Source organism: Lichenostomus cassidix, chromosome Z (genome assembly GCF_008360975.1).
Source record: "Lichenostomus cassidix isolate B80296 chromosome Z, HeHo_3.0, whole genome shotgun sequence".
NCBI lineage: Eukaryota > Metazoa > Chordata > Aves > Passeriformes > Meliphagidae > Lichenostomus > Lichenostomus cassidix.
In genome coordinates, this window is record NC_139511.1 from 3,616,373 (window position 1) to 3,631,941 (window position 15,569).

At 41.3% G+C, this 15,569-nt stretch overlaps 1 protein-coding gene across 3 annotated transcripts in view; it reads left to right on the forward strand.

The window, feature by feature from the left end:
• MARCHF3 (membrane associated ring-CH-type finger 3) overlaps positions 1-15,569 on the forward strand; it is a 54,237-nt gene that overhangs the window by 21,273 nt on the left and 17,395 nt on the right. For 2 of the 3 annotated variants that reach the window (XM_085043105.1, XM_085043106.1), the window contains one exon: positions 13,565-13,763. In XM_085043105.1, the coding sequence (XP_084899231.1) occupies positions 13,588-13,763 (176 nt within the window). In that variant the 5' untranslated portion in view covers positions 13,565-13,587. Of the gene's footprint in view, positions 1-9,882; positions 13,764-15,569 lie in introns of all 3 variants that reach the window. The other variant, XM_085043103.1, reaches the window with a different exon arrangement.

Consider the following 15,569-nt stretch of genomic DNA (forward strand, 5'->3'; position numbering starts at 1 on the left):
GCTTTCCAAGCCTCACTGGCCTGAAGACTGGGCAGATTAGTTTTCTCCAAACTAGCTTATGGTTTAGGTAATTGGTTTTCTGAGAGCTTAAAAAATAAAAATTGTAAATCTGACACAAGGTCAGTGTTAGTTCTTTGCTTATCTGCTCTGGGCTGTTTATGAGAAGCATCAAATGCATTTATCTCTAAAATGCTTGGAAATAAAACCGTGTAGCATTTCATGGCTGTAGCAGGAATTAGTAAATATAAAAGCCTTGTTTAAGTCCTCGGTATTTTCACAGGAGGATAGGTTTACACCTTCATCTCCTGGGCTGTTTGAGCCACCAATTTAGTCTTTAAGGCCTCTGTGAAACAGAATAAAATACCTTCTGTGGGTGCCACTGGAGATTTTATGAACTTTATGTTACAGAGATCCTCAGTCTGCTGAGGATCTCAGGTGAAGCAGAGGTGCAGCAGAGGGAGGAGTTATTAATTCAGTGTCGGTGAGAGTATTAATAACATATAGAATTAGCACTGTTTTCTAGGACCAGCCCCTGAAGATGACCAGATTACCAGAAGCTGGAAGTTGAACCCCATCTCTCTCTTTTCTCCTCCTAGCAAATTGCAGATCCACTTTTCGGCTGCTGAAGTTGTAGTTTCTCTTTCTTAGTGCATGCATCTCTTCCAGGACAGGCAGGAAAATTCATGTGGTGCCTAATCCCCCATTCCTGCTCTCCTTCCTCTTGTAACCTTCCAGTCCATTCAGCTCAATCGCAGCATAAAAGGATAGTTTCCCTTGCAGCAGCTTATTTTAAATTTAGACATGTCCTGAAACCCAGGAGATCAAAGTATTTTCAGTAGCACAAGAGGAACTCATCCATAATAGAGCCCTCAAAGCCAACTTCTTGTCTGTAAGCTGATTTCATTGTGCAGCAATGGTTGGTCGCTCGCTTATTGTGACTGTGGGGTTGTGACAATCCTGCTTTTAAGGACACATCTTGGGCTGGAAGTAATTGGCAGCTGCGAGGCTGTTGTGGGTTTTCAGCTGTGACACACAGCACAGAGTTAATTTCTAGCTGCTGTTTGACTGCCTGTTATTCAGTGTTGTGCTGCTCGGCTGCCGCTATGAGCAGCCAGGGGTTTGTACAGACTAGAAAAACTTCAGTGGGGAAGAACAGCTGGAAGTGCCTCCCTGGATATTGCTGCTGTTATCAGGCTCTGCTGCCACTAAGGTTTAGAAATTAGAGGCAGCTCTGTCAGCTCTTTGAAATGTTTTATATGTGGAATTTTTTGTATGTGTACACGTTGCTCGTGCTTGCTGGCTCTCAACCCACATGTTCATGTTCTTACTCCTTTTAGCAAATTCCAGACAGAGTTTGATTCAAAAGCTTCCATTAACTAAATCAGAGTGGAATAATGAAAAACTGAGAGTGGCTCTGTATAAATCTGTTTTAAAGCCAGGTGATGTAAGGGCACCTCCATCCCAGCTCACCTGTGGCTGCCAGACCTTCACTGTTTGCTTGTTCACACTTTGTTAGGAGCACCGCCTCTTCAGGAATATTTACAAGAATGTGAGCTTTTCCTTCTTCCCTGAAGACTCAAATGGCAATGAGTTAGATGCCACTTTCCATTTGCACACACAGAAAAAAAACCAAACCAAAATCCAGGTGAAATTTGCCACTACCTGGACTCCCTTGCCTCCTCCAGTGCTGGCCTGTTGTAATTAATTGCCTTTGTTGATCATTAGGCTTCTGTTTGATATTGACAAAAGACAAGTGTGCTCTGGCCTGGGCCAAGGTTGCTCAGCATTTTGGGGCTGAGGCAGTGAATCTCCTGTCTCTGTTTTGCTTATTTCAGCTCTGCTTGGCAATTGAGAGCTGATGGCTGAATGCAATGAGACAGACAGTCCGAGTTTCTGGGAGCACTTGGTCACAAATTCCTGTCCTTAATTAATTCATCCTCTGTCCCTATCAGCAGCCAGAAATGCAAAGTGCTTGAAACAGATACCAACTGTCAGAACCAGCAGATCTCACGAACACTGGAAGCAAATATGTGGTTTAATTATTGAAATTATTGTATGTGACTGCTCAGCTTTGGAGATGAGCAGCACTGAGAAGGGGTTGGAACAAGACTTTGGCTTTCTTGGCAACAACTTTAAACTAATTTTTGTCACTCTTTTAACTCAGCATTCTTCATTAAGCCTACAAAAGTATTGTATGCCTGGAGGGTGTTACATAGACAAGTGTGTCAAGAGCATTAAGATATATTTTATAGAATGATGGGATATCAGGAATTCATTCTGCTTCCACGGCTGTGGGGAGAGATAAACCAGGAGTTAGAAAGGAAGGAGAGCTGCTGGAGGATGTCAGCTTCCTTGGAAAAACACTGGGGATTTGTTTGATGGAAAAATTGAACAAATTTAAGGACAAGTGTGACTAGCTGAGAACAATGCCCAGATGGTATGGGAAATGTAATTAACCTTTGGCAATGCAGCAGTCTCAAAACAATCATACAAAAATTCACCATGACTCACTAGTTTATTAAGGTGTTTGTACATAAAATGATCAGTTTTTCAACTTATATCAACAATATCAATGTTATTATAAAATACTCATGGAAGTGTTTTAATACTTTTTAATTAAAGACCAAGAAACACCCACTGAAAATCGCATTAGTCAATGGCAAGAAAGGTAAAAGAGATGGAGATAGCCTAATATAAAGGAAAAAAATGATTAAATCTTACTTATCCAATTTACAGGGTGAAAACTGATGTTTCTAGCAATAGGCAAAAGCTAGGAGACATGGTACTTAATGAGGAAATTTGTTTCAGTGCTTTTCTCTAACAAGGTGTAATTTCTTTCTGACCTGACAGGTTGCTAAACCTTGGGATGCCATTAAACTGGTAATGAAGTGCCATGCTAAAAATAGTCTCTCAGCTTTTTTTTCTGGTTGCCAGAACCAGCAGAGTCATCTGTATACTCAATTTACCACTGAGTCTGAGGCATCTCTGCATGGAAGCCTCCAGGGAGGAGAAGTGTCATCTTTTCTCTGTCACACAGGGCAGAGTTCTGTGCTCATCATGTGCTAAACAGGCAGATAGAGTTGGGAACCAGGCATTTGATCCTGTGTGTTTGCTCTCCAGGTCTGGATTATCATGAAGTGTGTGCTTTGAAAGCTCAGTCCTGAGCCGAAATGAACCTAGGAAAGTGCTCCTTGTGGAAAATGTTTATTCTATTAAACAGCAAGTGTGCCTTTGAAGCCAGGATCCTCAAACTTTACATTTCTTGAGCTGTGTAAATATCAATTGCTCTTGATTAAAAGATGGATCTGGAGTGCATAGCTAGGGCTATTTTTAAGGACTGTTAAGGTATCCATTTTTAGGTTTCACTGGTAATAGTTTCTAACTAAACTCTCCTCAGTTGTGGTCACAACCACTGCACCATGAGTGTCAAAATAGAAGGTGAGTGAATGACTCCAGAAATTTCCACAGCCCTACAGTGAGGTAAGGCTGGCTGAGTCTAAACGCTGGTTTTTGGAGCAGTGGAGAGGACAGAGATCCACAAGATTGTGCACTGTGGAAGACAGAAATCAATCAAGAGCTTGTGGAACACCTACATCCCAAATTTCCATCAGGGTGTTCCTTTTCACCTCCCTCAGCAGCAGGCAATGGCAGGATGGCAGATTCTCCTCCTTCTTGGAGGAGAATCTGTAATTTATTGTTTACTAAGAAAGAATAATTTTGTAGAGGATGAAGTAGGCTGGAAAAACACATTGCTGGGAGCAAAGAAGTATTTTATCCTAATTTTTACTTCTGGCTTCAGAACGTGTTCTGAATTCTGAATTCAGAACATCTCCAGAATTTTGCAGCCCCTGAGGTAAAACTTGGAGCTCCTTAGTTATTTTGCCCTTTGGCAACAACGAACTTCACATAGATTCTTCTGCAACAGAGCCAGTGTGCTCAGCCAAGCTTTTGCATTTCCAAACTTCTGGATGCTTTCTGTGCCATCAGTGATGTCTTGTGATGTGCAAAGTGGTACCAATACAATACTGTGTTTTTTTAACATTAGTCTGGATCACTGCTATTCTGCAAATCTCTAATAGTCCCTTACCAAGCTTGTCTTGGATATGCAAGAAAATCTGTGTTGGGGTTGATTTCAGTGCAGAAGTCACAATAACAGAGTGAAATCCCAGCTGAGATCACCACCCACACCAAATTTCCACTGCCTTTATTTAGTATTACTAAGGCTACTACTAAGTAGTCCGCTTCTAACTTTGCTATTTCTCTTGTTGGTATTTCTCTTGGTTTTTTATAAGGAGAATAATGTTGTCTAGTCCAATTTTACCTCTGCCATTTTGATTTAGTTCTGTCCTGTAATTTTGCTTTACTAGTGCACTATTTCAGTAATTTGCTTGAAGATTAAAGAAAAGAAATTGAATTTTATGTGCTTTGCTTTGCAGCAATAATTTTTCATTGTCAGGTCTGATTTGTTTGATCAATGCCAACTTCATGTGACAATGACTAAAAGTATTTTTTTTTGTGCTTGTTATTGGAAAAGAAATGGGACTGTTCAGTCCCCACAGCATATAGTTTTACATAACATATCATATATCCATGTAAAACTAGTTGGTGGAGGGAATTATCACTGATTTTAATTAACTCACAATATTCCCATGTGTCCATCTCATTCTGGACTCGAGTGCAAGTTCGTGGAGTTTGATGAAAGACTCTTTCCCCCCCAAATTCAAGTTCAGAGGGAAATCTTTATGTAAATATTACAGAAACCCACGGAGTCCACACTTTGATCCTGCTGAGAGAAATAGACTGATGTGGGAACAAGAAGGGTTTATCTTCCCATGTGAAGGAAAATGCAGTAAGAGTATTTTTAGCTGCTTTTGACTGAAGGGTAAAAAGAGAAAAGGGACAGGAATAGACCTGCATTTGAAGGCATTTTGCCTTTTTAAAGTGTTTTCCTCTTTTTCAAACAAGATATTTGGAAGACTAATTCTCTCGTCATTAAACATCAAAAACTCAGCTGCTGCCAGCTGAAACACAAGAAGATAAAATAATGCAAAGTAAATTCTCTTCAGGGAAGAAAAGTGGCTTGTTAGATGGCACCTCCAGAAACACCTGGGGTGATCCTGCAGTCTTAGAACAAGTGAAAGCACATATTCCACATGTAAACACTTTATTTTGGGACATGCTTCTCAACACATCACACACCAGCCAAGTTTCATGTATTTGTAAACGATCATCAGCTGATTCACTGCTGAATAAAACATTGGAATTGAATCCACCCCATGGGGTTTTCAGTCCTGTAGAACTGACTAACACAGTAGCTAGGGAAGAAGAGGTCTTCTGATTGTTCCTAGTGCATGTTGGCTTCAATTCAGAGCACCAGGCAATGTTTTTGGTAATCAAGGCACCTTGCAGAGCAAGATTTTTGGGATGCATTACATGGAAAGAAGTCCTCTCTGCAGGAACAAAATATTAATATTAAATTTTTATGCAGGTGAAACTAAGGAAAAAAATAATATGAAAGTATCTGGACTATTCCAAGTTACATTACAATGCATCAAGACAGAGGTATGCAAGGCAGGATAATCTTTGTATCAAAACTGAAGTCTTAAAGACAAGTTATGCTCACTGAGCTTCTAATGAAGTCTTTATCAAATACAAGACTGATGTAGCCAATATTGCTAAACTGTGGAATTAAAATGTAAAGCTATTTGAAAGAGAAATGTTTTCAATTTTCTCCTTACTTTAATTTGAAAGTGGGTTTAATATCTTCTAACTTACATACACTGAGCTGTTTTCCCATCAACAGTGAGAAGTATAAATGCAATAATAGCAATAGGATCATATCTGTGTGGAGTATCAACTGCAGGAGCTGGAAGAATCAAATGTATCAAAAGTGAGCAAATAATTGACTTAGCAATGATGAACAGAAGAATCAGCATTTTTGTTAAGCTGTCTGTAGAAATACCATGACCACACTTCTCCAAGTGCATCCTCCATTAGTAATTTAAGAGATTTAGCTTTTTTGCTGGCTCTTTTTGCCCTGCCTTTTTCAAACTCTTGTCTCCATCTCCAGCCAGCACCCCCTGTGCTTTCTGTTGTTCAAGCTCTTCTGCAGATCCCTTGCTTGGTCAGGGTCTCAAAATCCATGTGGATTTGGCCACTGTAAACCAGGCAAAACCACAGGTTAAAAACTGATCCTGTGTATGTCAGAGAGTTAATTTACACAAGATTTACATGAACCAGAATTCATTACTAACCCCCAGGCATGAAGTCAGGCCCCAGGCTTTAAGTATTTACACCTTTTGCAGTTCAAATAAGTAATTTTCAGCCTGTCCTTACCTGCTCAGGAAGAATCAGTTGGATTCAGCTGATGTTTACCTGTGTGAGTAAAAAAAACAGAAACAGAAGTTATTGTTTATTACATGGGGCAGGGCAATGATTTGTGTGGTGTTGGCAGCCCTCCTTCCATCCTTGCAGAGGAAATGGGGAGAGCTATTTTTGGATGTGAAAATGTGGCCTTGGTAGTAGATGAATATTTCCCTTTGAGCATTTTCGCCTGAGCTCCATCCTGCAACTGTGGAACAGTAACTTTGAGCCCAACCTAAATGTGGAGGAGGTCAATAAAAACATTTCCATCAAAAGCAGCACTTTTGGATCAGGTCTGACTGAACTTCTCCTCCCAAGACCTTGTCTTTAAAAGACTCTACAAGTTTGTGTGTGACAGAAACACTGGTCCTCACACTGCCTCAATTCTCCCCATCTGCTGAAATAATAATTGACTGTAGAGCATCAAGGTGTAGCAGGAATAACTTCTGTTCCATTTCTTTGGTGCACTTGCTCTGTGCAGGTGTGGTGTGAGTCCCAGAGGGTGCAGTGAGCACCCTGCACTCCTGGATTTTGCTTTTCCTGACAAAACAAAGCACCTAAATGGAACAGAGGTCAGAGCCCAGTGGCACTGACTGAGTTGGGACTTGCAAAAGTCAGGTTTTCTGGTGAAATCTGAAGTACTTGCAGAGAATGGGACTTCTGAAAGTTTTACAGTTCCTGTGCTGAAGGAAGTGCCTCGTCACTAATACAAAATGTGAAAAAATATACTCTCTCTCTCCAGGACAAAGGATTTGGTAATTTTTAGGGATGAGTCCTGGCTTTAAGGACTGGCATGGGGTTCTTTGTCCTTTGACACTTGTTGAGAACAAATTAATTTCTCATCTTACGGGTTTTTGGCCAAGAGGCACTTGTCTCATCTGTATAAAGTGATCTGATTTAGAAGGTGAAAGAGAATCTAGAACTTCCTAGTGCAAAAGCCCCAAACTTCTGGGCCTCCTAAACTGCCAGCATGGAGTGTGTTAGTAGATACTAATTCTTTCTCTGCATTTTGGCGCCTAAGTGTGAAACCAATTGTGGTTTAAGCCACGTCCTGGATAAACCATGTCCAGAATAAGAAAGAAATTTGTGGGCAGGAGAGGGGATATAAGGAAGTGGGGGTCTGAAGTAGATGTGGCAGTGGAAAAAAGGGAATTTAGGAACATGTTAAGGTGGCTCCTTCCTCCATTTTCAGGGATTCAGAATGAGGGTAGTCACCCAGATTCCAGCTCCTATGAGGAAAGACATTTCTGCTAGGAAAAAGTTAGTACATGAAAAGAAAATCTACATATTTCCTTATACTTTGAAAAAAAAAAAAAAATTCTATTTCCAGATCAGTTGTAAGCTGTATTTGTATCTTCTGGGTTTGTTTTTTTTTTTTTCTTATTAATGCAAGGCTAAAATGCCACCACCACAAGTACTTACGGTATTTATTATCATGTGAAAACTTTCATTTCAGCAGCCAACAAAAGGAGACAAATCTACTCCAATGATCTAAGTTAGTGACCATGCAGGCATATAAATCAATTTATTAGAGTCAGAGTGCCAAAAAGGAGGTCCATTGCACACATGGAAAGTGGTTCAAAGTTCAGTACATAACAAAGTAACAATGATTTATGGGTGGGCAGTGAAGTTTTAAATGCATGGTCAGACTCTTAAGGACCATTTCTGCTGGACTGCTTTGTGCTGCTGCCTCCAACCAGCACTCAGTTTTTTGATGTGCTTGTTTATAAAATTGCACTTTGCATTCAGCCTGCTGCGTGGTAGTTTTTAAAAGGCCCTGGAGCACTCTGCAGTCAGACCATATGAACAGAAAATGCCTATTTACAGCAAGAAAAATTAGTAAAATGTGGGCTGAAACAGAATAAAATTGCCCAACATCAGCGGGGTTTGGTATTGTGCTACTTTCTGTATTTCAAAACGCTTTAATGTGAAATCTGTTCTCCTCAGCTGGTGAATAATTACCACATCCTCCTCTTGCACCATTCAGGGGCCTCTCGCTGCTCCTTGGGTGGTGGTGGTGATGTAATTGTTGCACACTGAATGCTGTTGATCAAAATAATTTTCTCCAGCCTTTTTCTCCTGTCATCGTGTCCCAAAACTGCCGTGTCCTCATGCTGCCTCTCTCACTGATGGCTTTAGACCTCCATAATTTTTTATCTCTCCTTGTGCTAAGCCACATGTGATTATCAAATGTAGGAATTCATCTTCTCAAGGTAGAGAAGTTGATTTTTCACTCTGGAGGGTCTTATGGTACTGCAGCATCCAGGGCTGTTGCTCCACAGGTTTCTTTACTCACTGTTTGAGTGTTTGGGACCAGGAGGAGATCCATGAAGCTCTTTGGGGTGGATTGTGGAGGGAAGACTCCAGAAACATTTCAAACTATTCCATATATGAGTGTCTGAGAAAGGATTAATGGAAAACTCAATGTTTGTCCACTAAAAGAGGACTTTCAGTTGCCCCAGAGGGTCTTACTTTTTTAGAAAGGTTCTGTCCATCCCACCTTCCCAGTGCCCTGCATCATTTCTTAATGGTTAAAAAAAGCTAGGAGGCTTCAGAGTACTCTGGAGTTGAGAATTTTGGTTCTCCTTCTGCATTTTCTGGTGGGAAGAGGAAACAGAGATCACACAGCAAACCATCCAGTGTCTGCAATGGCTGTTTTTATCTCTGGAGCATCTTAAAATGTGGCATAAAATTAAGGTCTGAAGTGGTGGAAAAGTGAGTCCTTTTTCTCCATTTCAAGAAACAAAGGTAATGTATAATCTTGTAACTCTCTAGCCAGCGGAGAACACCCTTTTCACACAGCCTCAGGTAACTACATTGCAGACAAACATTAACTTTTTATTACTTAGAATGCAACAATTTGCATTCTGAGTAACTAACTGGGATTGATAGTAGAAAAGAAGGTGGGGGATGTTTCTCTGTGATTTGCACTGTTCTTCCAGCTTGCAGTAAGATGCAGAATTCTATCTGTTCCCTGAATCTGCTGACCTGTCCGAAGTGAAAAACTACCCACTAGGGTCCAAAATTCTGGAGTAAATTGTGCACAAGTGTGTGAAATTACATAAATAAGAAACAAAAATACATCTCTGAAAGATTCTGAACTCTGGTGGAGTTTTTAGTTTTGGTTTGGGGTTTTTCTTTATTTTGTGTGTGTGTGTGTGTTTGGGGTTTTTTGTTGGTGTGGGAGATTTTTTGGTTTTGGTTTAGTTTGTTGTTGTTTCTTCTTCTTCATTTTCATCTTCTTCATCTTTGTCTTCTTCATCTTCTTTGTCTTCTTTGTCTTCTTCATCTTCTTTGTCTTGTTCTTGTTGTTGTTCTTCTTCTTCTTCTTCTTCTTATTCCTCTTCTTCTTCTTCTTCTTCTTCCTCTTCTTCTTCTTCTTCTTCTTCCTCTTCTTCTTCTTCTTCTTCTTCCTCTTCTTCTTCTTCTTCTTCTGGCTGTCTTTTTTTAATAATGCAATATTTCTAGAGACAATGTCTCCAGGTAGTGGATTTTCATGCATATTTTTGTCACTCGAAGCTGTAGATACAAGCTTGTGTTGCATTTCTTGAACCTAATAGGATGACTTGTGGGAACATGGAATAAAGAAGGTGAATGGATTTCCAAGTTTGAAACCATGACTGAGAGGTGGACTAAGTGCTATTCTTAGCAGAGATGCTGAAGAAAAGGAAAAGGGAGCAATTCACACATGACCTCTCCATGATTATTTGTTCAACGTTTGCAACTCACCGCTTGAAGTGTAAAGATCATTTTGTCTCCTGCAAATCTCAACCACTCACAGCTTCAGCAGAAAGGCACCACTGCTTTACAAAGGGTTTGCTGTGATATTTAACTCATCACCCTGATGGTGCTTTGTGGGTCTGAGAATTTAGGCCAATCCATGCACAGTCAGAGTGCAACAAGGATTCCAGTTGTATTCCAGTTCTGCAGGTGGTTCTGTCTTTAAATTCCATTTCAGGGCAGTGATGCTGGTTTTTAACATCTCATTTGAGTTCAGTTTGGTGGGAGTGGCAGTGCCTTGCTCACTGGCATTTGTTGAACCTTGTGGGGTCTTTTTTAAAACAGAAGTCGTAAATCTCTTAAATAGGAATATAAGCAGAAGAATGAAGATATGATACAAATACCTTGCCGCATATAAAGAAATGCTTGTTGAGCTCAGTAGGGACATATTGTTAGCAATAATCAGCAGTTGACTTAGCCCAGAAGTGGATTGTTTCTGAAACAAAGATTCCAGGTATTTGGTGATGTCTGTGGGGCAAAACCACTCTTATAAAAGATGGGATTTCTTTCATATAATGTCAAGATGAAACATCCTTCCAGATGGTTATTAATGACTACCAAAGCACAAGAAAGCAGAATGGACTTGGGAAATATTTTAAAAAGTAGGCAGGGGGCAGAGGGCAGAAAGGGACAAGGAAATCAGAGGGTGTTGACTCTTAACACTGGAGGCACCAGCCAGCAGATCAGGAGAGGAAAGATAGAGTGTAAGTTATCTCTGACATTTTCTAGAATAGCATCCTATTAATTATTATGGGGCAAGCGTGTTTTTTTACACTTGATTCTTCTACCTAGCTTCAACTTGTCCTCAGAAAATTTGCTTGAGTTTATTGGTTGAGTTTATTTGAGTTTTGCTTGATTATTTGTTGGTTTGTCTTTTTTTTTTTTAACACTTATTGCATAAAGAAAGTACCTGCGATACCTTTACTTATACTCTGATTCCCATAAACCCATACACATTTATATATATACACATAAATAAAAAACTAGATGAGTGACAACACAGAAAAGGAAAAAAAAGAGCTAAATAATAACATACATTCATCAAGAAAAATTCAGCCACTTTTCTCAGAATTTTCTGGCATCTGGAATAAATATTGATATTCTATCTTCCCCAATTTAACATTGCTTGTCTTCATAAATACTTTCTAAACACTTCTTCCTGGTTTTGTTCTTTATTTTCTCTTTTATTGAGGAATTTTTGACAGATTTCCCCATGTTTCAGGTGAAAAACTTTGCCATAATACATACATATGGGTAAATACTGACTTGGGGGGTTTGTGGCTGTTAAAATTCACAGTTCCTTAATGTCAGCTTTGACTTCAGATTTGCTTAGGATCTCTGTGCTTCTCAGGACAACTAATCTTCACCATTTACCACGGGGTTCAGTATTAAACCATTTATCATTTAACTCTATAATTGTATTACTCTTCAAGCACATGCACTGATTTTGTGTGAAAACGGTTCTTCTGAAATGGGAAAAATATGTTGTAACTTCAACTTTCTCTTAAAAAAGAAGTAGAAAGGGATTACGTGTATCTGCTCTGCCAAAGTGGGATATCAGTGCAGTGCTGTAGGCAGAAATTTGAATTAACCTTGCTGAGATATAGCCAGATTATTTCCCATGTGCTTTAAAGCTTTGCATTTAGTTGCATCTTCTGATGCTTCAGCAAATGCTCCAAACTCATCAAGTGACTGATGGATGTGTTTTAAAGGCCTGGATGGTCACTTTATACAAAATGATAAACCCACTCTTGTACTTAATGAGGTCAGTGAAGCAATCAGAGAAGAAATATATAATTCTGCAGCGTGGGTCTGTGAGCATGATACTTCTTAGGCTTTTTAAGTTTAATGAAGCAGCTACTCAGCAGCTGAATGTTCTTGTTAAACAGTCTCAGCATGGATTTTAAAACTAAAACATTGCTGAACACCACAGTCCCCTTGGAGAGTCCGTGGCTCTTATTCTGTTGAAATGTCTGCATCTTTTATATGTTAATGGTTTTGACATCAGCCATTTGCTTCATTTTCATTGTAAATGAGGCCCAGAGTCCGATTCCCTTCCTCATTCTCCAAACACTCTCTCCCCAGTAAGCTGTCTCATCAGTCTCCAGCTCACTCCCCGGGGTATGTGTGCTCTGAAAATAGCTGAAGTAATCCCGTAAAACAAACACTCTGCCAAAGCATTTTCTTATTTTAGATGCCTTTCTAAGAATATGAGTCCCTGTGTGAAAACTTGTGTGGTTCAAGTGGCCCAGCATCCACATCAGCCCTGGCGTGCTGCAAGATCTGACTGCCAAAAACATCCCTTCAGGGGCCTTACAGAGGCTAGTGCTGCTTTTCCTCAAAATCCAACAAAGCCAAATCACAAGGCTTCTTCTGAACCCTTGGAGAAACACCCCTGTTTAAAGGGTTTTGTTAGTGTTCAGTTGTTAAAGATTCTTCTCAGCTGCGGTGCTGATGCTACACAACAGTGGTGTGTGATGCAAAACACTTTTTTTGAGGGTGAAATTCTCGATTTTAGCATGGGGATATCATCATTGCAACCTGCAAAATTTACGTGTGACTGCAGCCAAGTGTCCCAAGGCATGCTAGGAAGTTTTCCTCCACTTTTGCAGAGGGATTAATCCACTTTTTGTGTGTGTTTTTGGTGCCTGACCTGAAGGGGAGGTGGAACCACGAAGCCTCCCCTCCACCAGGCCACACCAGGCCAGGAGCATCCCACCAAAGAATCAGGAATTTGCACTCCCAGGCTCCTTGTCCCCAGCACAACCCTTCCTTCCCAATTACCATGGTTGAAAGCACCGTACAAAACACACTTCCAGCGATGTGAGAAGGAGCAAAGCAGAGAAGGAGGATATGGGCAGGCTATGATTTCTGCCTCACCTTGTGGCATAAATTACTGTGATTAAGAAGGTCTGTGTGACTAAAGCCCTGTACAGGATTAATTGCCAGGTCTATGCTCTGCTGTGGGCTGGTGACAGACGGCACTAAGCAGCAGTGAAGTGTTTTCAAAGGGGATTTGAAGGCGATCAGCCCATTTTCTCCTCCAGCACAAGACTTTCCCCACTGGCAGGCAGTGGCAGCTTTTGAATTCAAAAGTGCACAGGGTGAAAATTGCATGTTCCTTTGAAATGTTTGGAGAGGGGGGTGACAAAAGGTTCAGCCTTTCTATTTATCACTCATGACCTCGGGAGTTTGCAGAGGGAGAAAAGCAGAGCTGCTGGCTTTCTGCTCTCGGGATGTGTAGGCCGTTTTTTGTGTGACACTTTTTTCTGTGACACAAAATGGTGTAAACTCCCTCTCCCTGCTGAGTGGCCTTCAGAAACCTGGGGTGGGGATTGAAGGATGCTTTTCCTCACCCTGGAGCTGGTCAGGCAGGCCCAGATGTGCCCCACATCACCTCCCTGTGCTCCCTCCTGCCCAGATGGGGACCCGCCGGCCAGCACCATGAGGACGAGCCGCTGCAGCCACCTGCCCGGTGTCCCCCCGGAGTGCCCCGATGGCAAGAGCCTGCCTGGCAGCAGCGGAGCCCCAGCCAGCAGCTGTCCCCAGTATGTCATGCAGGTGTCCTCCAAAGATGGCCAGCTCCTCTCATCTGTGGTTCGGACCCTCGCCGTGCAGAGGTACGTGGGGACAGCACAGGGGACAGAGCCCTGCCCCTCTGGGGTTTGTTATCAAACCTCCATCCCAGAATCACCATGATCATGCAAAACGTTTCCTAAATGATGCCCAAATCATCATTTAAAAGCCTTTAAGTACATTTAGGTTAGGCAAAGCCTACTGGAGATGTTACACCCAAAACGGGTGCTGAGGAGTCATGAGTTCTTCACATTTTATATGTTATATGTTATATGTTATAACATATTTTATATATTCTGTCTATTGATATATCAGGCCTCAATTCTCCAGTTACACCTTCAGGTGGTGATGTCAACGATCCCAAACTTTCTCCACCCAATTCACCATTGTTGTCATATTTTGGGGCTCTGAGGCAGCAAAGTGTCCTTGGATTTTCCAACTGAGAAAAATCTTCTGTCTAAAATGCTGGGAACAGAGGTTTTTAGCACTTTATACAGAACCTAGAGCTACACACCAAAGCTACAGACATGTGAAAAATAGAAGCTAAAAACTATAAACACCTCCCCAGCCAGCGTGCTGAGCAGCCATAAAGATATTTCCAGCACGAATATTGCAGCTTCAGTCATTGTCCAAGAGACTGACCAGCTCTTCCTGCTGCTGCCTTAGGAAGCCAGATTAGCAGTGAAATATTTGGTTAATCTATACCTTCAAAGCATACTTCAGAGTGACTTTGCTTTCATTAGAAGCCAGAAAGAGGATGATGAAGGGTCTGGCCTTATCCAGACTTGTTGCTTCATGGATCTCAAAGCAGTGCAGAGGGAATGCAGCAGCCGTGCAGGAGTGATGTGCTTGGAAAAGTTCTTTCCAGTTCTGTTTTTACCACTGCTTGAGCTGCTCGTGGGGTGTTTTCCTGAAGAGAGGGAAGAGAGGGAAGAGAAGGAAGAGAGGGAAGAGAGGGAAGAGAAGGAAGTGAGGGAAGAGAGGGAAGGCTTGCCCAGGGACAGAAAGTTTCAGCCTACATGGGCCATCCTGGAGTTGTGGCCCTCAAGGCAAGAACCTGCTCGTTCAGCCTCTGCTCTTGGCCAGTGAAAACAATGTTTAGGTCAGAGCATCACCACGAAAACTGGAAGTGCCCATCTGAGACAGGTTTAAAACTTCCCTGAGGCGCTTTGGGCTGCGCTCAGCTCTGTGGAGAGCTGGGAAATGGAAAAGTACAGAAGCACTTGGTCTTCTGCCACTCTGGTGTTTTTCACCCACACTTTTCCCCCAGACAGAAGAGATTCTTCAAACTGATGCCTTAAAAGCTGGTAAAAATAAGAGGCAGACACAGCAATATAGGGAAAAAGGGTATTACCTTGGTTTTAATAGGATCCCAGGTGCATCTTTGTCAAAGGTGGAATCACACTGAGGGGCACACCCTGTGTACAAAGTGTATGCAATTTTATGGACCTCACAAATTACCATATCTGCCTAAAATCCCCCAGTAAGAAACCCAACAAATGAAGTAATTGCCCCCTTATTCTAATTACCACCCCCCACAAAGCTACAATCTAGTTTACAAAACCATGTTTCAGAGAGGAGGGTCCATCCAAGGTTGGAGCCTCTAGTTCTGAGATAGTAGGGATGTTTTGTCTTCCCCAGAGAACCCCAAAATAGGTTAAAATATCAGAGTACAAGGGTTATAGACATGTAGGGCTAAGGTAGAGGGAATGAATAGTACAGGGAATGGGAAAGGGTATAAAATGTATAAAAAGGGTATAAAAAGGGTATAAAAAGAGTATAGAGAGAAAGGACAAAAACCATCAAGCATCAAAACAAAAATATCAAAATGTATTAAATAAATTAATAAA